Source organism: Haliaeetus albicilla, chromosome 14 (genome assembly GCF_947461875.1).
Source record: "Haliaeetus albicilla chromosome 14, bHalAlb1.1, whole genome shotgun sequence".
Taxonomy (NCBI): Eukaryota; Metazoa; Chordata; class Aves; order Accipitriformes; family Accipitridae; genus Haliaeetus; species Haliaeetus albicilla.
The window spans coordinates 8008474-8035103 of NC_091496.1; the positions used below are offsets into that span (position 1 = coordinate 8008474).

Consider the following 26630-nt stretch of genomic DNA (forward strand, 5'->3'; position numbering starts at 1 on the left):
TGTAGTTTGCTCAGCAGGATTGCTATGCCACAGAGGTGGAAGAATTAAGCTTCTGGGGAGAATGTTCCAAAAATGTCAAGCTCGCTTCTTGTTGCTACAGATGGTAACCAGGTCAGTTGTCTAATCAAAGCTCTATCAGACTTATTATACATTTTGCCATGTGACTGCAGACCCCTCTGGTTTGCTGTACAGTAGATCACATGTTCACCTTAAAACGAATATCTGGTGTATCACCATCTGGTGCAGAGATTAATGTCAAATCCTACGTTCAGATATTCCTCTCTCCTAGATGTTGGAGAGCACATACCCAGAGCACAGGGCTCGAACAGATCCTCTGGGCTGCTCAGCTAAACACAGGCACTCACCAATTCAGGCTACATGGTCTGTATGGGATAGTGCAGTGCATGTGCAAGTACAAAGAACAGACATTACCACTCACATCTGTACACATGTGTATCAGTGAAAGCCTGCTTGGTGATACCTACGGCTTCTATGCGTGCTTATAAAGATTATTATATTGGAGTCTGTAGTTGTGAAGTGTTGTCTTCACAAAGTCAGTCTCAACGTCTACTTCTTTTTTCTCTTATAAAACCACTTTAGAGGCTAGTAGACAATAATATTTTCTTCCTCTGGAAGAAAAGTTTGAAACTATATTTATTCTTTAAATTGTACACAAGTGTTTTGGAAATGAGAAAAATACTTTCCCTTCCCACAGACTTTCTGCAGCACCAGGAGTTGTCCCAAGGCAGCCAGGTATGATTCTGTGATTTTGTAAAAATGTGGTTTGGATGTTGCGTTCATTTCCATGCTCAGTTACAGGTACTGGTCCAGATGCAGTTTAGAGTTCATGTGTGCAAAGTGGGAGCTTCTCAATCCACCAACTCCATAGTGGTATTCTGAATTTTCTTAGTAAAATGGAAAAGATGTTGGCCCACGCTCTTTTCCTTGGAGCAGTCTAGCTGGGAGAGCAAAATCTGCTGAGCTATGGAGCCAGTCCCTTCCTCCATGCATTGTTCTCATTTTAATGCGAAACTAAAAATACTTTGTTCTGATCGAAGTCCAAAAGCCAGGATGAAGGTGTTAGGGACATGACATTAAAGCAACTGTTTAAAATAAAAAAGAGAAACTCGGTATCTGCTCAGCATATGCACATGCATTAAAACCAGTCAAAGAAATAAACCAGCAGCTTGATGTGGGAAACTCTAACTATTAAAACAATCGGCCTTTGTTCATAATTTGTTCCATATGTCTCTCGCCAGAGAGCGAGAGAGACAGGAAAAGATGGAAATATCTTAAGCATGACTGACTTATATGGGTTCTTTATGTGGAATAGGTGCAGAGTTAGGGTCTTTGCTTCTTGCAGGGTTTTTTTTTTATGGTTGTTAATGCCCCCCTGCTATCTCACAGTTTGCCTACCTGTTTTTTTAAGCACGAGGTGGCTGACATTTCCCAGCTGCCCACGGGGAACCCTTGCCTGCACCAGCAGAGCCACTGGGGATCTACCGGTGGAGAAAGAGGGCGAAGGCGACTGCAGTCTGCCTTACTGGGAGCTGTGCCTGAGTAAAAACTGAGTCATGTCTGAGTCAGGGTCTCGGGGGTGAGTGCTTCAGACAAGTAGCAAAGATCTCCCTGTTCACCCAATTTGAAGCCCTGGGTGGGGGGCTCCTGCTCACAGCAGCCCCCTTCCCCAGAAGCCCTCATGTTCCTGCAGTCAAGGTCTCCTGCAGGTCCAACTCATGAAAGACCAGCCTTTTAGATAGAACTTCATCCACTAGAGGGGACAAAGAGCTGTAACACATCTCCGCCTGGGTCTATAAGCAATATCGAGCCCTGGGACCAGAGGCAGACAGTCTAGTGGTACTAGCATGAAGCACCATATAGACTGATTTTCTCCATTAGGGAAAGGGGAGCGTTCGTTCAGTCTTTTCCACAAACCACAAGTTTTTTTGCTTAGGTTTTTAGGTCTTGGAAATGAAATGCAAATCTATATATTGCTCAAGGCAGCTGAATAATAATACAAATATTCTTCTTTGCAGGAAACCTCTTGCGCATGTGAAAAGTAAAAGAAATCCATCGATTTGCACAGTATTGGAACCAGTTCCAACATGATCCCTGCATATCCCAGTGGGCCTGACTCTTCCTTTCCTCACTGAGCTGCATCCCAGGCATGTCTCTATGGGTATCCTCCACAGAAACCACATACAACTGGAGACCTGGACCCACTATGACACTTTCTTCTGTCTCATTCCTCATTTCCCAGGTGGTATGAATCTGGAGACAGGAAGCCAAACCATAATCATCAGGACCATGGAAACTATCTGGAAGGATGAGATGTTGGCTTTTTATTTTTAGAGTTGTTCAAGGTACCTCTGTAGGCAAGTGTATAGGGCAGTCCATTAAGATTAGTTTGATAGATTGCCTATAGGATAGGTAACGTAAAACATGCTCTCATGAGGGTCTTTCTAGTTGTTCTCAGAGAGGGAGTTTAGGTGTTTGTGGCAGACGTAAGCATGTCGAAGGACACTTCAGCCCATCAAATTCTGATTTCCCTCTGGAGAGCCCCCCTCTTGTGTAGTTGACTGCAGATGCAGATTAAGATGACCAGACTCATCACTGAGGCTTCATTCAACTGTATTGTCTGCAGAGACAATCTCTGACTGAACAGCACAGTAGGAAATACAAGCCAAACTATTGTAAGGGAACATCCTGGCCTTGCGACCACAGACCCTCAAAAGAGACATGCCGTATTTACTAACTGCTGAAAGATGAAACTCTTTAAAGCGGTGGAAGCTTTTCAGTACTAATTGCAGGCTGCCAGGAACAGTGGTTTGTGGTAACAATGCATCAGAGGAAAGTACATTCCAATAGATTGCTATTTAAGCTAGATTTTTTTTTTGGTCTTTAATGAAAAGGAGAGAGAAATCATATACGGCTGCAAAGCGTGTCTTATATTTGCAATGGAGGAGTCAAGTTTCAAGTCAGTGTATGCCCAGTGGAGATCAGTGAATGGAAACCAGTGACAGCAGTGGCACAGACTGAAATGCAGTATGTGGTATCTATCAGATCTATCAATAAGACACTGTTTTGTAAATTTGAAAAGTCAGTCAGTGCAGAAAAACCAGTAGCAAAGCCAAATTCTTTGCTGGAGTCCTGATAGGAAAGCCACTGTATTTGAGCTCTTTAGCAGTTCCTACTAATCTCGGTGGAATTTCTTACTTCCCACTGTAAGAAATCCTCCCTAGCTGATTTGTCAGGGCACAGCAAAGCAATAAGAAGACAAGGAGAACAGGGCGATGCTTTGGGGTGACATAAACTACAGAGACTTAGCTTATGTTTTATTGCACTCAAAATCAGACTGTAAAGGAAACTGCCTCGTCGGGAGTGAAAGATAAGCGCAGGTTGTCATTGCAAATCCAGCTTGCCTTAAAAAAAATCCTCAATTTTCCAGTCTTACATGGTGTTTTACAGAGAAACGTTACGATCACTCTAGTCTGGGGAGGGATGTGGGAAAACACACTGGATCATGCTCCATTCCTGTACGAGCCTTTTCCACCAGAGCTTGCAATAACCCAGCAGCTTGCTAGGGTGAGAGAGGCTGATCGCGGTCCCCAGCCACAGAAAGCCTGGGGGCTTCCCCTCTGTGTGGCAAGGCTGTGTCACATCTGGGGGCCACGCAGACCATCACGTCCCGTCTCCTCTGGACAAGCGGTGCACATGAGTGCCTTTGCTGGGTGTAGCAATCCAGGTGGAATATGAAGGTCAGCCCCACACTTGAACAGAGATTCTTGCGTTGTTTTACTCTGGTGCGCTGGGTTATGTAGTGATCAGCACGGTGTTGGACTGCATGTGTAGCATATCGATCAGTTGTACTGACAGGGATGGCTGAGAATTTAGGCTCCCATGACAACTTTGCATTGTGCTACACCACGGTTGCTTAACCATCTGCAGTTCATAGACAAGTTATAGGTCTAACTAGCATAAGCCTAAACAGAAACCCAGAACCAAGCACTTCTGGACTCACAGAAGTTCATCTCTGATGCACATGGCAGGCTAACCCAGAATGTAATGTTAGATGTTCCTAAATTTCCTCATTCACTGGCATTCCAGCAGAAATATCCACATGGCTGCTCATCTGTTTCTTTTTGTACTTCAGCCTTGGGTGTCATGGGGAACGGCTGGCAGAGCAGAGTGTGAAACCCAGGATGTCACCTGCTGAGCATGTGCTTAGACCCATCAGCTGGTGTGTCCACCAAGCCAGCAAGTTCTTGGCGCAGCCTCTGGTGAAAGTCATGGCACAGATGTAGCCAGCCCAGAAAATGTCTTCAGGAAAGCAGACAGAGCAACCTCTTCCCCTCTTACAGACTCTCCAGGAGCAGCATCCACCCCACCTCCAGTTCTCCTCCCCACCCTCCATCCCGTGTATGGTCCTTGCTGGGGAAAGCGGTCCCAGGCTCTGTGCATCCAGGCAGATGGGCTCCTGGAAAACCCTGGCCAGAAGAACAGCAGCAGATAGCAAGTGGGGCCTCTGCTAGATGGAAGACATTTCCCTTGTGTTTTAGTGTGCCGGTAAGTCAGCTCTTTTCCCATGTAACTCAGAGAGACAGTAATTAATTAGGGAGGGAACTTGCCTGACCCCATTGCCCTGGAGACACGCCCCTGTAAACATCACCGAGGGATCGTGGAGGCCACCTCTGACTTCCAGGGCTTATGTAAACAAAAGAGGAGATACTTGGCAACAACACCACATTCCCACATCGTGGATGCGTAGCAGAGGCTGGATGTGATGCATGCAATAGCAGTCATGCGCTCAGCTGGGGTATGACTGTGCAGTATTTCTATCAGGGATCTGGTCTAAAGTCTTTGCAAATCCTGGTGACGGCAAGGAATGTGCAAATATTTGGTGCGTCTCGGTATAAAGTCTTAAAATGTGAGTAAGCTATTCCTGTGTAGTGCTTAGCACTGCTGAGTTGCTTCAGTTCCTGAAGAAATAAGGGTTTGCTCAGCACAGCATGGAAGGTACTCAGCCCTGAGCTAGATTTAAGCCTTAAACAGGATATGTGACATATGGACTACGTCAAACACTGTGAAGATGAATGCTTCTTTGTTCTGTGTAATTTTCTCTCTTTTAAAACTTCATCCTTGTTACACTGCTTTGATTAATCGTAAGATATTGTGGAAAAGCATATGTGTCTATGTGAGGGAAAGAGAAAGAGTTATATTGCCCCAAGAGAAAGCCACATGGATAGCAGAGAGGCCAACATGTCCCTAAGGAAAGGAGGGAAGTAGAAGACCCCTGAGAGATGTTAAGAGGGTTTTTTTTAAGCTTTGCCAGAGCTGGTAAACAGCCTCTCAGGCAAATTTTGTTTTGTAGTTGAGGTCTCACAGGCATGGAATAATGATGACTTTTCTCTGAGTGAGGAGAAAACTGTGTTTGCACAAAGCTGAAAGAGGAACTGCTAACATTGGCAAAATACAAACCCAGTTTAGTTATGTTTTTTGTGGATTTTTATGGACAGATTAAGAAATGTAAAAAGTTTGTCTGACTCTCTGGATCTTCAGCCTTAGAGTCTCTCCCTCTAATTCCTATCAGTTTATATTTTATTGCTTCAGCTCGCCTGTGTCTGCCAAGCTGTAACAGCACCCTACCTCAGTTGTAGGAGACATCTGGAGTGGCATTCACCTCTCCTAACTTTGGTTACGTTTATGTGAGCTTGTCATCTGGACTCCTTTTGTCATCAGTGAAGAGAAACGGGCACTTGCAAGGTTTGAGACACCAGAGCTGCTTCAGCTGCCTACTTACTGGGGGGTGAATGACACCTAAAAGTGTCAATGTCTCCCCACTGATTATAAAATAATCTCGATAACTGGCCAGTCTTGGTCTACCTCTCCATCTATCAGAAGCTCTGCTGTGTCTTGGTAGCTGTATTTAATTACCTTGCCTTTGCTAACATCCCCGTTGGCATTCACACTCCCAGCTCTTCCTTCTCACCATCTTCTTTCTGTGCGTTGTTCAGCATGGGTGCGCAAACCTAGATTGCTCCACAAAGCTCTTCTGTTCCACAAAGGCTTTCTGAGGGTCAGCAGTGTGACCTGACTCTCATAGGAGTGAGGTTAGGAGTTTTCTGTGGTTGACAGCACTGTGCAGAGGACTGCAGCACAACACTATGGCTTTTCTTTTGCTTGAGGACTCTTCATGGCAGCTGTGCCTAGGAACTCAGGTCCCTGGGCTGGGTTCAAAAAATGACTCAACAAATCCATGAAAGAACATCTACTGTGGGCTGCTAAATTCAAAGACACAACTTCTGGGTCACAGAACCTCTGGGTGCAAAAAACTCGTGGTTGGCAGAAAACTGTGGGGACTGTGGCTATGTACTCGCCCTGTTCTTAACATTTGTCTGTCAGCATCTGATGTCAGCTGCTGCCTGAGACACGATGCTGGACTAGCTCATTCATTGGAAAGACCTGGTATGATCACTGTTACGTTCTCATTTTCAGAAGTGTCTAAACAAAACCTGACAAACAGCTACCTAATTCAATCTCTTTAACTGCACAATCATGCTGAGCAACCTTAGCTTTTAGTGCAGGTCAAAGGGCCTGATACTGCTCCTACCCAGTACACTGGCAAAACTCAGACTGACTCCAGAGGTAGAGGATGAGGCTTTAAATGTCTTGCAAACTGGATGCTGAGGATAAACCGGAGGATGCTGCTGTTGCCAGAGAGAAACTCATTAGGAGCTGCTTCAAAGAACTGGTTTCTCTAATAAATAAACACATGGAAATACCCATTATATTGCAGAGGGTGAGGTTAGCACCCACGCTTTTGCATTATGCATGATTTGTGACTGCTCAAGTACGAACTTGCTGCTTACTCTTCGATTAGCAAGTCCCGGCAGCCTGGCAAAGCTACACAATTTATTGCCGCTATAGAGGTTAATGGATCACTTTACGTGTTGATAATGTCTTATTATTGCAATGGTTATTAAGAAAAATGTAACACAGACACCGGGAGTCGATAGTAACTGCAAGAATGTTTGTTTGATTGCAGCAGGGATGGAGACTGCTGTGTGCAGGGCTCCCTGTGCAAATGGTGGTCAAACCAAGTTCCTCACAGCCATCTTTCGGCACCCCTCCTGTCTCCAGATTGTCCTCAGTACCAGCTACGAGAATGGCTACTGTTTACCAGTGTTGATGGCATGAGAAAATAGGAAGGTTAATGGTGTAATTGCCTGAAGAATGGACAAATAGGACACCTATCTATGCCAGAGCATGCAAGGACTAGATCCAAAGGCCCACTTCATCCTTGGCATTGGAGATCTGTGTCCCAGACATCGATGGCTGGATTATTTTGCAGTTTTGGTGGAATGCTATACTCTGGAGGGAATAAATCGCCAAACTGGGATTCTGGAAGTTGGGTTTCAACTCTTTTTTAAGTGGGAAGATGGAGGGTGCTGCTCAAATGGCTTCACATCCCTCTGTCTCAGTTTCCCTATCTGTAAAGTGATGAGAAGAGCTGGCCCTTACCACTGCTCCTTTTGTTTCTATTTCTCTATTATTAATAAAGAGCCATGTCACTTAAATGCCCCTCTCTTGGCAGCTTGTTTTTAAGAGCTGGAATACATGAGCATCGGTAGCCACCACTCCAGATCCTTACTGGGATGTTGTGGCCTTGCCCACCTCATGGTGCCATCCCCATTGCCAAGGTCTGCCAGGGAGCCCTGCCTCCTTTGGCACCTCTGGCCAAAGGACCTGACCCTCATTTTGGACTCCTCAGTGTTAGGGTTTGATTCCTTCTCCTTCAAATATCCAGCTTTAGGTCTGGCTGGGTACAGGAGTTTTGACTCAGACCTTAATTCCTGTTCATCACTAGCTGGCAGAAGAATGAGCCAGAATACTTGCAGCATCCCAAGTAATATTTCCTCTGACTTCCTCTGACTGTTTATGGTGCTAGAAACAGAGATTAAATTTAATGTCCTTGCTATTTAGGTGGTAACTCTGCCAGGACTTGGCAATATAGGGAGGGAAAAGAGCAGCTGTTTCTCAGGGTGATGGAAGAGGCAGGAGCATAGCAAATCCGGATTGCTGCATCCATCCGGGGCAAAGCAACTGCAGTCCCTCTCCATGCCAGGAAGCCCTCATGAATGTCACTTTCATCAGCTAGTCTCCTATATACATACACACACACATATTTTAAAATACATATATAAATTTTTATATATATATATATACACACACATATGTGGATATGTATATATTTATCTGTGGAGTGTGGTGGGAGGAAGGCTGAGGAACCAGCTGTGGAAATAGACGTCTGTAGGAATGTAAATGGATCTGTGGAGTGGAGTGTGGATTTGGCAGGCTTGGTTGTGTTTCGATGGTGTCTAAGACTCCATGAACCACTGGAGATAAAGTGCCTGTCATTTCCCAGGTGGTATTTGGAGTGGGCCAGGGATAGAGTATTCATGGTTTAAAGACTTCATCTAAGTCTCTCCTTCTCTCCTGGGACGCCCACTGCATCTCCGTCACGCCTGCCTTCAGAAATCAGTCTCCTTTTTGAGGCCAGCTGATGTTTCACTACTTCAGGCTCACTTTTCCACAAGGATTATTATTCCTTTGCCTGTTTGCTTGAGAGTCTGTTTCTTCCAGGTCTAAAGCCACATCCATAATGCAAGGAAAAGCATCCCTCATCAGGGCAGGCTCCACAGCCCACCTCACTCCCGAGCCCTCCCAGACATCTCATGCAAAGTGCCCCAGGCACGCTGGGCATGGTGTATCACGGAGGCTCGCTTTAGCTGTGCCTAAGGCAAGGCTTGGAAGTCAGCAAGGTTGGTCCAAGACCTCAAAGGTCTTCTTTCACAGACTGCTCAAGAATAATTAACATGTCCAGAGGCAGGGAGGGTTTGGCTGAGGGATGCCTTTTGCAAGCAGTGAAACAAGGATTCAGAGACTGTATTTCTTACCCAGATTTCCTTTTCCCCTTAGCACACCCAAGGGACCTGCTGAGCTTGTCCCTGCGCTGCCTCCCTACTTTGGCCCCTGCCTCCCTGTCCGGGTTTCTCCAGGCAGCCAAGTCCCAGCTCATCAAGCAGCTCGGTGGCAGCCCGCCGGTGATGACAGCTAATTATGAAATGTCATGTCGGAGGCTTCCCTTTTATCTTGCTTCGCAGAGCCCAGCAAAGCTCTGCATCGCCCTTTGGTAATAGGGGAAAGGAAATGGTAGTGCAGCAGCAGCTGCTTCTCTGATAGCGGGATGACAACGCGGTGAGTACACCATGTCCTGGAAGGAAGTGGCAGCTTGTGTCATTTGGATGCAAATCTCTCGTCTCCGCAAAAAAAAAAAAAAAGAAAAAATATTTTAAAATGTGTTCCCGTGTAATATTAGCTTTCCAGAGGAAGTGTTAAACGTGTCTGCTGCCAAGGCTTGCCATCCTCCCTGTGAAGCCCTGCTGAACTCACTCCAGGGGAGTTCCTGGGGGACAACTTAGCTAAAAACCTTGTCCAGAGAAAAACTGGCCCAATGCTATAACCTTTCTTCAGTCTGTATTCCTGCAGAAGCCAAATTACATTGAGGTGGGTTAGTCTGAGCTGAGCTAGGACTCAGTTTTCTTTAGAAACTGGTGGTTACTTCTCATTTGCTGTCTACTGTAACCTTTCTACGCTGTGACAAAATGGGCTTGCTAGCTTGGTACAAGCTTGGTGTCAGGGTCCACCGATCTGGGAATGGGTTACTGCCCCTATGGTCCAAGAAGCATTAAAACTAGGTTTCTTCAAAGCAAAAAAAACCAAGTCAAGGCTTCATAGACCACAATTTCCCAATTTTGTAAGTAATCACCTGGTTTGGAGCAGTGGAGGGCACTGAAGAATTGGAAGAGGAGCATTACGGTGACAGATGGCCTCACTCTTTCAGCAATAAACCTGACACAGATGAAGATGCATGGCACAGAGCAGACTTTGAGATCATTCCCAGGAGGGTCCTGTTACCTGGCAGTCCATCCGCCTGCAGTCCATTCAGCTCCGCTGGTCTGGCCCCGTGCTCTTCGCCCAAGTACTAGTCTTGCTGGTAACAGCAAAACACTTGGTAATGGATTAACAACCTTGGATGAACCCTCTAGAATGATCTATAATAGCCAGAGCTTTATGTTTTGCCCTTCCTTCATATTGAGTTTCATATTTACTTTTCTGTATCGAGCAGTAGAGATTATTTTTAGCATTGCTCAATGGACAGGTGGTTTAAGATCAAACACAGCCGCAAGACAAGGTGACATATGAGTAAAGCCTGGAAATTGTTCTTGGTAGTGTCAGACAAAATGATTCTGCATTTGGAGTATTTGGTCTGGATCATCCATAATTCTTCCTGCCATAATTCCTAGGTAGTTTTTAGAAGAGTCCAGCTGGCTGAAGACATGGTTGCTCATCAGGGAAAACTTATTTCCTTGATTTGCATAGAGGCTAGGTTAGATTCACAGTCCTGATAATCAAAAAGTGAGACATGAAGCCTGGACATGCTACCCCTGAGTCTTTCAGCCCCAGGCTCTGCAGAGGGACAAGGGGGGCGAAGCAGCGACACTACTGCAGTGTGCCCCTGCACAATGCTGCACAGACACACCAGCTCTTCCAGTGCCAGCTGGGGCTCTGGCGTGGCACAGCATGGCACCGCACAGACATGTCCCTGCATCACAGTTTCAGCTGTGACTGCAGTGTCCCAGCTGGGGACGTTTCACTGGGTTTCTGGAATTACACATTTGAGGGACCAGTTCAAAACACAAACCGAGAAGAGCTCCATTGGTTTCACGAGCTGAGGCCACCTGCACCTCTGGAGAATTTGGTCCATATTTTATTTGGTCTACTGTCACCCTCACTACAAAAAAACCAACCCCAAAACCAAGCCAAAAACCCATGACGAAAGACACTTGGATGGAAGCAAGGGATGGACATAAGAATAGACAAAGCCTAGACACAGCTCCAAAACAGTTCACATGATGGGACATGAACAGGCAAGAAGAAATGATTCCCTATGACCTGTCTTACAGAGCTGGGTTGTTCCCAGCAGGGCAGGCGGCTTTTCACACCCTTCAAACACAGTCAGACACATGTAGGATTTTTCAGCCTCAATCAACTCAGTCATCCTTGGCTTTCTAGATCTTGGCAGTCTCTGAGTTACTGCTTGGAGCTACCCTGCGACAAAATGCTGTTAAGAACCCACTGTTCAATGACACCTGCCCCACGGAGGCTCTCGGTCTTCCAAGTGTCAAGCACCCAGCTAGATGAAGTGATGCTGAGCTACAAATATACCAAGAGGGATTATGGTGCCAGGTTTATTCTACAGCAACTGCAAGGAGTCCAAAGAAAGCACCGGCCCCTTCCCACACAGAGTAAGTTTCACAGCGTGCTGTGGTCATGAGATGCGGATGTTGCAACTTTGCTTGTCATGGGGATTTAAACCCTTAGGGATTTTCTCCGCGATGCATGGTACTCAGAGCTGGGGAAAGGATTTGAAGCCAGAGTGGCAAATAATCTTTCAGCCCAAAGAGTATTTCAGTATTTCATACCCTACGTAGAGGCTTTGGCAGGGCAGCTTCCAACTATTTTCCTCTATCCCCTATCTCAGCAACCCGTGGGAAAGGGGACAGGGCACTCCCCAAAGTGCTGAGGTGAGACGCCAGCCCAGAGAGACTTGAATCCCTTTCACAGCACAGGTGGACACCTTAGTAACCGGACCACAGACTAGAAAGCTGGCAAGCTCTCCTGTTTTTCACTTTTGTGGTTGATGCCTAAGATTCCTCATCATTAGACCCTGAAATGTGAAGTATTTCATTTAAGAGATGCCAAAAAACTCTTCTGAAAATGCAGAATTTCACTTGCCGTCTTATTTCTTATAGCCCGAATTCAGAGAGTACAGATCACCTTGGCATGACTTTTTTTTGAAGAAGAAGATAAATGATCTGGCAATCCCTCATCATTGTTTTCCCCCCACCCCACAAAAAACTTCCAAAACATGGCTATCTCTGACCTTTAGGCAAAAACCATCAAGTTGTGTTGGAAATAGCAGAAATCTGCTTTGAAATGCTTTGATATTTTTAAGAAACTTTTAAAAAGAGATGACACGGACAGATTCTTATCTCAGCTGTGCAGAAGCCAATCATACATTGCTTCACCGAGCTTTGATGATTTCAAGGAAGCAATTCCAGATTAACACTGGTTTAAAGTGTTTGATACATCCAGGAGGAATAAACTCGATTTTCTTGAAAACACAACTACTTTTGCTTGTTCTTTCATCTCTTACAAAACTAACCTGAAAGGCAAAGTGGTAAAAGACTGTAATCTAATAGCTGTCAAAATCCTAAAGCCAAGGACACTCGATGCTAAGCAAGACACAGTTTAAATGCTCTGTCAATGCACCTCTTTTACAGAGATATTCCTCAAATTGACCAAATCTCTCCTCCTTTTCATGTACTTCATCAAGATTGTAGGTGATACACCAAACCAATGCAGAATATACCCTGCCCTGGAGTCACACTGTTCCAGTTTTGCATGTTACTGCTTGCAGTAGATGCCTTAGCTATACCACAACACATTGGTAGTGTTGGACACAGAGTTTACGGGGAAAAGTAAAGGAATTAAGTCAATGCAACACTTGGATACACCATTAAATTTGTACGCTGCCTTCTGGATTATTAGCATCTCACTTTAAATAGGAAATTGTAGCTTACTTACGAACACATCCATTAGTAGGTGCTCCAGCGTCACTTCAATATCCTCTAATTTAGCTGCTAAAGTCATTGTGAAGTCAAATGTTAGCTGCGGACGGAGAAAAGCCCTCAGAAGTCCCAATCCAAACCGTCTGTGGCCAAAGCTAGTTCTCAAACTGTAGCAAATGAGTTTCTCACAGATTAAGAAAAATCCGAGAAATCAAAACTTAACATTTGAGTCCAGATGATGCCTTGACTCCGTGCTGGCTGTCAGTCCTGCTGGCGGGACTGAGGATTATTCAGTGTGTGCAAGATGGGAGCAGAAGCTGCAATGTGCATGCTGCTTTCCTTTCAGAGCTCCCCAGTCAGAAACATGGAGTTATATCTGGGAAACCACAACAGAGGGAGGGAGAGACACACACAGAGGGAGAGAGAGGGGAGGAATGGAATAAATTGCCTTTGACTATGATATTTATAGGACTACTTGTTTTTGACTCCAGTCCATTTCTCTGTTCATTTCTGACCTTTCACAAATGGCTCAGCACACTGGAGCGTATTGTAAAACGGGGGCAGCAGGTCCCACAGAAGTTGGCTGTGACCAGTGCTGGGCCAATTCACACAAGCACACCATCAATAGCTCTTTGTCAGAGCATACCAGGCTCTGCGCTGTAGCTAATGACAGAGGAGAGCACAGACGTGTAAAAAACAAGGAAACAAAAGTTGTTTGGATACTAATTTTTTTCCTAAGAGTATTAATAGATTCCCTTACCCATTCCCCAAGGCATTGGACTACAGTGGCGACTGCTGTGGTTATGTATGAAGGAGAATAACCTCAAATAATCCTACAGGGCTTGACTCTGCAAACACCCTGGCACCCCCTCTGAAATGTCCTCCCACCACTCAAACCCTTCAGCTCTGCAGCATCCCTGTCCAGGATGCTAAGCCCTTCTCAGGGCTAGACCCTTCCTTTTACTGTATTTATGGAAAGTTTAAAGCATGATCTTAAGTGCTTGCTGTTCCTCCGCACATCTGCTCCTACTTAAGTCAATGGAGAAAAGGTGACATTTCTGCTTGCTTAGCACTTTTTGTCTGTAGCTCCCACAGCACCACATGTAGTGGGAAGGTACTGATGGACCTGATCCAACCAAAGCTAAACCCAACGGGGATCCTTCAACGATTTTGGTTAATGCTAGCTGGGAACCAAATAGAAAGGAAACTGAGGCACAAAAAGGAGAAATACTGAAAATCTTAGTATGGCCAGGAGTGGTGCCGAAGTCTCCTGCATACTAGACAGTGCCAGGTTCATCAAACTGCCTTCCATGGTGTTCACATTGCTCAGCCAAACTCTTTTTTTTTTTTTTATTTGATGTGTACCCATGCAGTTTGAAATCTCAGAGTGAAATCTTGCATGTGATGTATTCCAGACACTGGGAAAAAACCACAAGGCTGCCCTAAAGGATTCAGAAACTGAAGACCAGTATTATTTATGAAGGTGTGAGATGGATAGAGTTGATGGAGCTTAGAGGGACCTCTAGTCATAAATTCCAACTAAATGTCCTCAGAGTTATAGCTGAAATCACATTTTCAGACATCTAGCATCAGCATCCGAACAGGAGCTGCCTCTGATGGCCGAGTTTTACTAGACAACAACATGATAGACCATTTGGGACGTGATATGATGGATAGTTTCAATAGCAAAGAAGGGCATGTTATTCATTTTCCGGATGGACCAACTCTCATTCACACAAGGCCCTGCACCAGATAATAGGTTAGTTGCTCCAGAAATAAACCCAGCACGGGAAGCTTGTCTACTGCAGAGAAAGCCCGTTCATCATCCACATGCTGCCCTTTCATTAAAGCTTTGACAAAGTGTCTATCTTCACCAGCCTGAGTGGAGGGGTGTTTTAATGAGCATGGATTACACCACAAAGAAATATATTGGGAGGGTATTATGTTGAAGGTGGTTGAAACTCAGGGAACCATAATGCAGGACACTGATGAGCGAGCTTCACTGCAGACAGGATTTCACGCGCTCTGCTCTCTAGGAAGTATTTGCAGAAGAAGATCTGACTGTTGTTAAGCCTTCATCTCCTCCGGCATGCATGGAAACTCAGAGATCCCAGAAAGCTGCAGTTTCTACAAGAGCAGGCTGGGTACAAGGATGCATGACTGTCCTTTTGCAGGTCCCCAGCTCTGGTCCCCAGCAAGCAGTGCTCAGGCTGTGTCACTGTGAGCCAACAGAGGTCTGCCAGGATTGAATCATGTGTTTGTCCGCCACTAACTGATACTACTGTCCAACCAGTCTGACCACAACAAGAACTTTACTGGAACTGAACATGTGATCACTTCTCCCCTCCCCGTCCCATCTATTGCACAAAGGCTATGTGTTAAATACTGAAGTATGAAATTAAAGAACCTTTTCTGTGCGATAGTGCAGGGCAACCATGTCACTTGTGCCCCTTGACTGTTCCTGTAGCTGCATTGTATTGGCCACAGAGATAAACAACAGGAGACATCTTCCAGGGTCAGAATGCAGTGTCCATGTGACAGACTCTTTGACTCCAACACAGGCTCATTTTTGTGTTCATAAAGATGAATTTTAAGATTATTTCAAAACCAATGGAGAAAATAGTGTCAGGCACAAGAAAATGGCTGAAGGGAACACATAATGGCTTCCCTGATTCCTGCTCAAGAAACACCTGGCACTAAAAACACCACGTGCTCCACTGGCGACGGCAGGGAAGATGAATGGGTTCACGGGTTCTCACCCAGGCTCAGCTTTACATGGCCTGGGCTTCCATTATCACAACAATAAATAGCAGAGGTATGAGATATACCAGCTCTTAGACTCTTGCAGTTGCAGTACTCAGCTTAGCAATTGTCCTACTACTGATCACTATTAACTGTCTTTAGAGATAGTCAGAAGTTTGGGGAAAATGCTGTTGATGTAAAAAGTTGCTTTGCTGAAGTGCGTGCTGTGGAATTTTTCTAACTAGTATACTGCAGGGTATTTTGTAGCCAAGGGTACCTCTCTTTCCATTTTTCCTTCAAATTGCACTAAAAATTTCAGAATCAAAGCAAAGCACAATGGGAAGAGTTCTAGAATATAGAAAGTGTGCAGAAGATGAGGAAAAAAAGAATTGTCTCCTTGTTCTGGTGATAACTGAAGCAGTTGGTGTGGCTGTAGTAAAAAAATGCTGACAATAAAAAAAAAGGACACCAGAGTGCGGAAAGTTGTTTCACTCAACCCCTTTCAAAAAGTGGATAGCAGAAATCAGTCACAAAATCGGATCTAAGCAGAAGAACTTCTTCAAACACATGAAAGCTTGGGGACCTCTGAATCTATCCTGTTGGGTCTCTTCTAACTCTCACTTCAATATTGCTTACCCCAAATGACCTCTTTTATGGAAATAGCCTCTCAAATACAATAAACGAGACAGAATTTCACTGAGTTCCCCAGGGATTACTCCCAAACCCTCTGTGAATGTGTGCATGTGCATTATAGGTACACACAAAAATGAGATTGCATGTGATAATGAGAATCTCTAACTTAGTTGATTCTTTAATGCAGTAAGTCCAAACACTTTCTTTATTAAATCATTATTTCCATCTTTTCCAATTCCTGAGAATTTATTATTTTGGCCTTTGCAAGCGTGAGACCTTTTCTATTTAAAGCAGAGCATCCATCTGACAACACACCAGGGTATTTGTGCAGAACAGGATGTTCCTCTACACCCACATTTTCCCCTCACTTCCTTCCTAGTTTTTTTCTACTATTTGGGAATAAGATATCAGAAGAGAGCTGAAAAGTGGAGACTGTTGGAACATTTTTGCCAAAATGAGATTTCAGCAAAATATGCTGTTTTTCAAAAGCTGAAATGTTGTGGGACACAACTGGGTCCCAGAATTGTTTTCTTAGGGGAGTTTCAGGGGTTAAGGTGGTTGGTGATGGTAGGAAAAAGTCACCCTGCAAAGCCCGGCTTACAAAAAGGCAGGGGTGTAAGAACAGAGTGCAAAGTTTAGTGGGTAAAGCCAAAAGCGGACAAGAAAGGGTTAAAGAGCAGATCTGAGCCTAATTAGTCCCAGGATGCTATGTTTGGGCCAGCCCAGCTTGCAAAGATGGGAGCTGAGGAGTCTGAGGGGAAGAACAGGCAGATTATTCTTGTATGAGGCAAAAAGCGTGCCTGGGTCATGGAGCCCATCAGGAAAGGCAGCCTCGATCACCTTCACTTGGTTTAGCCAAGGGGTCAAGTCCTCCGTAATTAGGAATTATGAACAGGTAAGGCAAATATGGGTGAAAGCCCATTTGGGGCAGTGCCTTTGCCATCCCACAAGCGTGGGGCGGGATGGCAACTCAGCTGCGGCAAGCCAGGCTGTGTTTCTACTCAACCAGTAGAGAACTTTTATGAACTTTTCTGCTTTAAATAATCAAAGTGAGGATTTGAAGATGAGTCTTTTTGATCTCCTACACAGGTTTTTCTGTGCTTTCTCCTCTTGAGAGTAAATAATAGATCTGCTGCAACAAAGCATAAAGCTGTTCTCTTTGGGGAAGGTGAAGAGGGAGGTCCCATCCTCTTGGTAACCTTGGATGACAGGGAAGCATCAGCTTCCAAACCCCTTCTTCCACCTCCAGTTTTCCTTCCCACACAAAAGCCCGTACATAGGAACTCATCAAGCTGACACCCCCAGGTTGGATTGCAGTAATTCACTGAGTCTGGAGCTAAGTGCGAAGCCCAGCAGGCTCCAGCTGGCGCAGGGCACAACCATCTGCCCTCACCTTGGTTCATGATGCTGCAAGCCAACCCCATCCTGCAGCAGCTTTCAATGACACCTGAAGGCCTCGGTGATAATTTTCCAATGAAAGCATTAACCTAATGCTGCATCAAAGGCTGAACATCAGCCTATGGCCCAACCTCAAAGCTATGCTCCAGGATGAAATGAGACATCTTCACCTAAAGAAGGCACCTAGCTATGACACAGTATCTCCAGAGAAGGAGTCCTGCAAACCCTGAGTCTGTGCAATCAAGGCAACGAGGAGATGGCCTTTTGGTTTTCTCCAGGGATCTGGGTGAGGACACGCACTGCTCTACCTATTCGTAGAGAACCTGAGAGAGGGGGTGAGCAGTGAGGGAGCACAGATTGCAGGTGACATCGTGGTATTCAGGGTAGTGAGAGCAAGGGCCTGTAGAAACATATGATGAGACTAAGTGAAGGAGCAATAAAACAGTAAATTAAATTTAATGTAGCCAGATGTGAAGTAATGTTCATGGCAGGAAAAATGTTCTGAACTTCACGTATAAACTTATGGGCTCTGGGCTCACTCAGGAGTAAGATATTTGGATTATAATAGTTCTATGAAATATCAGTTCATTGCTCAGCAGTGGTGGAATAAGCAAATAAAATGTTAACTATTACCAAGGGGCAAGCAAAAGAGAATATTAATATGCCACTGAATCAAACCAGGGTTCACTTACATCTTGAATACTATCTTCTCATCCCTTTATCTCCAGAAAAGATATAGAGATGATGGACAGGATTCAAGGAAAGGCAGTAAAGATGATTAAATGTAAAAAAATGGCCTATAAAGAAATGACTAAGTAAGCAAAATGGTCTCTTTGGTCTGGAAAAAATAAAAAAGATGCCTGAAGGAGAAATTAAGGAGCTCTACAGAGGGATGGTGAGTGACACAAAGAGGGTGAAAAGGGATCAACTGTTCACTGTTTCACCCAATACAAGAATAAGGGTGCATCAAATGAAGCTGGCAGGAGCCACGCTCAGAACAAATTAAAGGAAGCAATTCAAGCACAGCTGGTAGTTGATCTGTGGCACTCCTTGCTGAAGGATAGTAAGGATGCAATATTTTACCTGGGTTCAGAAAAAGACTGGACAAATTAAAAGATGATAAATCCATAGAGGGATACTGGGCATCTAGAGGCCACATCCAACATGGGAGGTCCTTGGGTTGAAAACATGTGGAAGGTGGGAGAATATCCAGGGAAAGTATCATGTATGTTTTCCACTCTCCTCTCTGCATCACTCACACCTACTGCTGAAGATGCGACATTGCATGGACCTTTGTTCTGACCCAGTATGACTACTCTTAAGTTTCAGTCCTGCATGAGAAGCTGCCCCAAATTTATCATGAATTTTCCTAAATGCCTAAGCCAATTCCAGACTCTGCAAAACTAAGTTCTCCATGAACTGCTTTGACCCCCAAAAGACAGACATGCCAGAGATTCAGTGAAGTCTCCAGACCTTTAGATACTACTGCTAGGCTTGCATGGGAGGTATGTGCATGCTGAAGGCATGGAAGTGGTGTGACACTAGTTGCTGAGAATGGCCTAAGCAACCTGTAGCTCCGATCTACTGAACAGGAGCTACCTGTCTCTCTCACAGCAGGTATGCTTTTTTTGATTTTATTTATTTATTTTTTTATAAGAGGGATTTATATATGTTTATTTTCCTTTATTTATAAGTCCTGCCTTTGTCCCAAAGCGATGACTCCCCATGGAGGGGCAGTTACTTTGACCTGTAGCTGTATTGCTGCTGGCAAAGCTGGCGTGCGAGACCATCTGTGGAGAAATGGGGCTGAGCACGCCCATGGCAATCTCAGTTACAAACACGCCTTTCCTTCAAGAGCAGCTCCCCATCCTAAACTGCGTGGGCCAAGCCTGCAGGTACACAGTCCACTGCTACAACGCGTCTGAGGGCTGCTCAACGGGTCAGCCGAGATCCCACATGTCTGTCCATCCCCTCGCTGGCAATGGGATGGAGAAGTCACTGCTTGCAGCTGACAGGCTTGCCAGGCTGGGGCTGGCCTGTGCCGCCAGATGAAGAATGAGCGTGGGAGTCCCATTCCTGACCTCTTGCCCGCAGTGGGATTGACATAGCTCCATAATGGAGAAAAAATGCTGCTTCCACACGACAACAAGATAAACGTTTTTATAAGAAAGTCCCCAGATGGGAAGCGCCAGCAGCCTTGAGGTATTAAGAAGAAGGAAAGCGATGACTGGAGTCATGCAGCCCTGGCAGGTTTAGCATCAAGGCTCACCCCAGCCTTTTACAAGGACATTTCAGTTTGTTTTATGAAGCCAGCTTAGTGTCAGCAAAATGGAGTCCCAGATCGTCCTGCCCCTGAAGAGTCCCAGGTGTCGTAGACCACTTGGCTTTCAAGTTTAAAAATCATGGCTATAATTTCTGCTTTATTGTCACTATATTCAACCAACATCTCATCTCCTTCCTGGGGATAGCTGCTGCAGTCTGACTTTTTTCTCCGTCTCCATTGCATTGGTCTCTTCTCATGGGTCTTCTGTCTTTCCGTCTTTCCCTGATGGCCTCACACCACTCTCTGTAACTAAGATACTGTTTTATTTTCACAATTTAACTGAGTGTCCTGAAAGCCAACCTTTGGCTAGAAGGCATCTGTCCCCTGTCCTTCTCACATGCACTCTCATTTAAAGGCCATTCTGGAAGAGAGGGGAAACCTCAAGTTTTCTTTCTTCCAGAGTTCCCCCAGGACCAACAAGCCACCCAAGGCTAGACGAGCCATTTTGTCTTTGGTACAGGTGAGCTGAGTGGGTGATGCTCAGATGGGTCTTGGCTTTTCAGATGGAGAGAGAGGGCTGTGGTCATGGAGAACATGGAGAACATGGAGAAATCAATAGTTCCCTGACCTGGTTAGTCTGTGAATACCCAAATCTGCCTCCCACGGCTGAAATCTCTGCAACACAATTCACCTACCCAAATCGCAGCAATCAAAATGTTCTTTTTTTAACTTATCAGGAAACCTTCCCCTTTTCTAATTCTATTTGCCACAATTCAATGTCCCACTGGCTTCTCCCCTCACTTTCCTAAAGCATCACTCATTTGTCTTTGGGGCCTCCCAGACTTCAAGGTGACCTGCTGGGCAGGGTTTGCGCAGTGTTACCATTTCCCTGGGAGACTGCTGTGCCATGCACGCTCTTGGAGATGTCCAGATGTCACTGAGCCACACGAGCCTATTATTTAGCTTGCTGGGAGGGATCCCTCTTCAGCTTCCCTCCTTGATGTAGCAAATCAGCTGCATTATTAAAATGATTAAAAATAGACTGAGCTTGCCCGAGACTGCATCTATAATGGTTCAATTGCTTTTTATACGTTTTTTGGCTCCATACAGTGCTGCTTTGTCATGTCACTTTCACTTGTTTGGGCGAGATCTTGAAATAATAGGCACATTCAGGAGATATAAATATAGCTGTTTATTGCCTTAAAATGGGTCTGCAGACAAATCGCAGTCCCAGCTTCAGGTATTTAGAAGTTAAATCTTCCTCCTCTGTCCTTTTCCTTTTGGACCTGGATCAAACATTGGACTTTGTAGCTTGGGGGCTGCTTTATCTTAAGCTATAGGCACTAATTCTGCTGCACAAATTTCATACCTCATAGGCTGTTGATTTAAGCATCTCCTGGTGCTAGTCTGGATTTGATTCCAGTAAGAAACAGTGCAGAGTTAACATTGAAAGGCTGCAGCGCAGTGAAATAAAAATAAATGCACTGCATTGTGTAGCTTAATGGGGTGCTAATTTCTTGGGAGCACATAAATAGGAGGCACAGAGCACATCTGTTTGCTGGCGTTGGGTCGGGAGGGAGCAGGGGAAATTTGGAGCTCTGTCACAGGGACAGGCTGAACTTTGTTCCCATGTCTCGCAGTACTACACAAAGTCTCCTCTGTAGAATAGCCAGTTAATTAAAAATGATATTTATGGTCCCCTGGTGATGCATGCCTGTAATTCTGCTATTAGTATTTCTACAAAGTCTGGCACAGCAAGAGGGTTGGGGCCCCAGCGATGCAAACAGCAGTCCTCATCCTCGGTGCTACCCATGTGGCTGGAGTCCACGCAAGAGGGACTTTGGGCAGCTGAGCCCCTCTCCATCACGCTGTGATTGCTGAAGAGTTCTATTGCCCTGGTCTTCCACAGCGAACATGGGACACCCCCTCCACCTCGCCCTGAGATTTCCAGGTATTTTGCAAGCAGAAGTGAATTAACCTGCCTGATGAGGTGGGTACCATGCTCTCAGGTCACATTATTGCTTACAGAGAGATACACGGAGGCACAGAGGAATCCAGTGCACCTAAAACTACCGAAACAATGTCCTCTGCTCGACCCACCAGGCTTCACATCCCCTTGCCTCCTTCCTCCTCTAGCTCACATCCATCACAGCTCACAGAAATTATCCTCAGGCAATGACAGGGTATTTCCCCAGCACTTCTTGTAAGGCTGGGCATTTAGAAACATTTGCAGTGTTTCCTGCTATATGTGATGCATGGGCTTTTGGATAGCAGAGCTTGATGACTCAAGAAGAAGCAAAGTCCTGAAACGTTAAACTATGCACATGACAAATGTTGTAGAGGTGACGGGGATGGAGGGGAGCAGGGAGATTTTCAGTGATTTTAACCCCCTGCTTAGGTGACTGTACTTAGTCAGCGAGAGGGAGAGGTTTCTCCAGAGGCAGATCAGAGCAGAAACCTCTGTCTCTCTTGGTTGCGGATGGGGATTAGGGAGGGCGTTTTTCCAATCTGCTCCCAGCTGACCACTCTCAGCGGCCCCTGTGGGCTCCCACTTGCTCTTTTAGCCTGAATTTGAAAAGACTTAATGTAGTAAGCAACCCCTTATTTAATCTGGCCAGAGGATGTCCCAGAGGTGTCCATGTCTCTGGGAAGAGGTCCCCACCTCCCCGTCCCACTCTATCCCCCTCCCTCCTCCCTCTTCAGAAGATTTTGGTTTTGGGAAACTCCTACAGAAGCCCATAATTAACTTTTATCCCATCACCACTGCCCCATGCCAGCCCTCCACATCCCCCAGCACCCACCTCCGCCCCGGCGCCAGCAGCTCACCTTCGGCAGGGGCGCGCAGACCCTGAGCTCGGCCGGCACCCGCGAGGGTCTGCAGAGCCGGGGGAGCTTGCGCCTCATCCTCGCGTATTTTTTCATATCCTTATTTTGTGTAAAGATAAAGCTCCTCTTGTGGTATGTATCCAGTTGCTGTCAGCATCTATTAATAACTGTTAATTTGTCCTAATAGCCTGACACTGCAGGTATGCTGCAGTGAGTTGTTATAAGCTTGGTAAGAACAAGTTTCAGTTGTTGAATGTTTGGCTGATATTATATGCGTGAAGGCTCTGTCCTGATACCACTGAAAATAATAATAAAAATCTCTTTAACTTTTTATTACCAAGCCCTTCCCTCTATTCCTTTTTACACATTGTTAGTCAGTTAAAAAAGGACAGCGCCTACTCATGGAAAAAAAAAAGATGATGAAAGCTAGAGAAACTCCTTGACACACTCCTTTTGGCTTTGTGTATTTCACTTTGAATTAGGATGCCAAACCAGGAGAATGACACTGCAGACTTCTGCGGCATTAAAGAAACATGAATCCGACCTCAGCATGATTTTATTTGCTAAAAAAAAGGCCTCCAACTATAGAACTCAAAAAAGAAAATACTGTTTGGGCTCTTTCTCATTGCCTCCTAGTTTTGTTATACTTTGCTGTACTTTAATGCTCTTCCCCAGGATGCTGAAGGGTAAAAAATCTTCTGTTTTCTGACTGAGACTGGCATTGCGAGATAATCTCTTGGTTGGAAGAGTCAAGGCTTTAGGAAGGGTGCAGGGAGTGTGAGACTCCCAGGGGGTTACCGTTCTCCATGACCTGACATCTGGTCCCCCCAAGATTCATTTCACCCTCACTGAGCTCCCTACAGGGCTGGTTTCTTGGCTAACATGGGCCTTACCTCGCTGTCTATGGTCAGAGAAGACCAACAAGCAGTTCCAAAAAAAGGCCATTCATGCCATGGGCCTTCAACCTTTCCCTCCACTGAGTCCTGGAGGGACCCTCGGCAGCTCAGTGGGATGAATCCCCTCCTCAAACCATGGCAAGGGCCAGCAGCAGGAGGGAGATGGGAAGGACCACCTTGGTTGGCTCAGCCACTTCACACTCCTGATGCTGCTGCAGGTACTCCTAGGTATGACGTTTAGTTTAGGAAGAGCTGGAGGGCATCTTCTTCCTGTGCCCCGGTCATCACAAAACCCACCAACACTCTACTGTAAATAAGGCTGGAAGCTGTGGCAGGAGGCAACAAAGCATTGCCAATGCTCCTGCATGACCATAAGATGCATTAGCCGAATTTCCCGGATGGTTCCAGGGAGCCGCGCCAGGTAAAGGCACAACACCCCTGACAATACAATCCGGGGAGATGACTTTCTGATCCCAAGCCTGGAGCGTGGCTTACTTCTGAAGGTGTGATCAGATCACACAAATCAGGCACCAGGGAGACCTCGAACAGTGCCATTGCACCCTGTCTTACACCCTCTCCCTGCATGACCCCCAAAGCGAGCTGACCCCCAGGGCCAAATGACTGACCAAAGAGAAACGCATTTCTCTCTCCCTGCCCCAGAAACTGACGCCTGGCTTAACACGACATAAAAATAGCTTGAACAGGCAACCGTCTCTTCTATCACGGTGCTTTGCTGAAACGATCAGCAGCGATTCCTCCCCATGCCACAGCGATGGAATAGAGATGACAAATCTGCCACTGATTATGCTCCATTACATCCTTGCAAGGTTTCCTGGGCTGCCTGCAGAGTAGATGTTCTTGCTTTGGTTTTTAAAGGATTTTAGGTAAAACAGAGAGCCAACATCTCTGGCGGCAGCAGCCTGGTGCTCTGGGGTTTGGTCCTTTCTTAGCTCTGCCCTGTAGATGTACAAAGACATACGGGATGCAGAAATCACTACTTTTCTGAGTCATAAGGGCATTTATCAGGAAAATACCTGTTAAAAGCACATGGTATCTGCTCCCTACACTGCCAATACAGTCTTAGCAAATCACAGGAACTGCAATGGCGATGTGCATGGATAGAGTTGCACAATTAACACAAGTCAGTTCCCACCTCTGAAGAGCATCCGTGAAGCAGGACTGGCCAAAAATGCTCCACAGCCCTTGCAGGAAAGCAAAACAATTGCAGAGAGTTCATCGCTTATGCTATGGGACCTCACAATCCTTAAAACCTTTGCTTCCTGCGAATGGAAAACACAAAAAGGTCCCGGCTGCCACTTTTTCCTCCTGGCTCCCTATTTCAAACAGCCCTTCGGAGCCCAGCAGGTTGGATGTCACATGTTTTTCAGCAGCTTTCTGCCCGCCCTTCCCTTGTTTCCCATGTGAAGGAGCGCTCAGACATCCGCTGTGACATCCCCGAAGGCTCCCGCTGAAGCTTTCTGCCCCAAATCTGCTGTGCCTGCAGCCTGGCTTGCTCGCTCTGCCTCCCCCTCTCTCGAAGTCAGCCAGCCGCCCCAGAAGAGCCCGTGCTCTCCTCCGTTGAGTTCAACAAGGGACAAACGAAAGCGCTTGCAGGGGCTCTGGAGATAAAGCTAATGGTCGCTCCGGGGAGTGACAGGTTTTGCTCTCGCGGGTTGCTCTGACAGATCCATCAGGAGGCACTTAGCTATTAAAGCCTGAGATCTCTGCAAGGGAACCCCTGTCCTGCTTCTGCCTTTATGTTGCTCTGATCTGCCTAGTTAATGCAAGAGCAAAAAAAAGACAAGGTAATGGGCCTCTTTAGAGGGGTTTTAGGCACTTAGTGGAAAGCAGGAAGCCAAGGCCTGTATAATTAAATTGCTAATGTCTCACCAGATCTGGCAGGCTACGTACTCCTGTTAAAAACAGGTTTAAGCCCCACAGCAATTTCTGTTTCAACTCTATACGAGCCAGGGTCCTTAATTCCTTCAGTCCCAAAACGCTTCTCACAGTGGCCTGCCCTTCGTTAGAGAGCTGCACTCCAGCTAAACCCTGACACCAGACAGCATCAGGATGACCCTCTTCCTCCTTGAAAAAGAGATTATTAATCGGGTGAAGGTGCTTATGCTCCCTGCTGAGGCACAGTCTCTCCTGAGGCTCCTCTCCCAGTGATGTTCACTCACATCGTCTTTCTCTTTCCTCTCTCCATATCTAAGAAGTCACTTGCATCAGGCACCCCGCCGAGCTCAGCAGACCGGTCCCCAGGTGCGAGGTGTCACACAAACACCTACAGAAGGGTTTTCTTGCTGTCTCTGTACCTTTGCACACTTTCTATACCGTAAAATAAGTACCAAGCCCCAAATGTCCTGCTGGCTAATCTGAAGAAATGGAGAAGGTCTGTGGGGCACCGGGCCAGTTTTAGAGCTGAACTACATTCCTTGCTGATACATCCATCCTCCTACAGCAATCAGATTTAACATATGGACAGAGAGTGCTTGCAGATTACTCGTGATTTGCTGAGGAAAACAGGCAGGTGATAGAGATATGAGATGGGAAATTTGGGTTCATTCATCACTTTAAGGAAAGCAACCAAAACAAAATGAAAAGACCCCCATTCTCTTCCACATCCTGGACACATATCTTGGTGTTTATATTTCCCTACATCATTTTCTCACCTGGTCAGGAGGTCAGGAGGGAGAGGGTGTCCCAAGGAGCACTGTCTTGCATTGCGCACAGCCGCTCCCTGGCTCAGGTCCGAGCCCTTGAGAGCAGCTTTGCTCTGAGACGTGCTTCATCCCCCAGCTGAAAGCAAGGGGCAGCGGCATGAGGGGAAGGGAGGGCACAGATACAGGAGGAAAAGGCAGCCGAGAAATCAAGCCGCTCATCACTGTCAGATGGGGAGGTGCCCAATGGTTGCATGCAGCCATGTCTCCTCTGATGGGTATGTCAGGGCAAAGTGCCCCGATCAAAGGGCTCGGAGAGGCAGAGGGGAAGCTTGGCGGCATGGGGCGGTGAGAGACCTCTAAAGATTACAAACCATACAGCACAGAGATGTTACGTGCGCTAGAAAGTGGGAGGAAAACATTCAAAGACCACATCCCTGGAGATCCCTGCTGCTCTGGGATTGTATGGAAAAAGCTTTCGATGCCACCTGAGCAGTCAGCTGAAGTGTGTGAAAAA

General features: G+C 46.0%; 1 protein-coding gene and 1 long non-coding RNA gene across 4 annotated transcripts in view; one reads left to right on the forward strand and one right to left on the reverse strand.

The window, feature by feature from the left end:
* FRMD4A (FERM domain containing 4A) overlaps window positions 1-26630 on the reverse strand; it is a 383693-nt gene that overhangs the window by 211575 nt on the left and 145488 nt on the right. Inside the window, exon 1 of one of the 3 annotated variants that reach the window (XM_069801647.1) lies at window positions 12712-12804. The exons of the other annotated variants lie outside the window; for them this stretch is intronic. Coding sequence (XP_069657748.1) covers window positions 12712-12777 — 66 coding nt within the window. The 5' untranslated portion in view covers window positions 12778-12804. Of the gene's footprint in view, window positions 1-12711; window positions 12805-26630 lie in introns of those variants that run through there. 3 annotated transcript variants of the gene reach the window in all.
* LOC138688938 (uncharacterized) lies at window positions 15-8424 on the forward strand. Its single transcript, XR_011327717.1, has 3 exons — window positions 15-111; window positions 716-753; window positions 2037-8424. It is a non-coding gene; the product is annotated as an uncharacterized lncRNA (long non-coding RNA).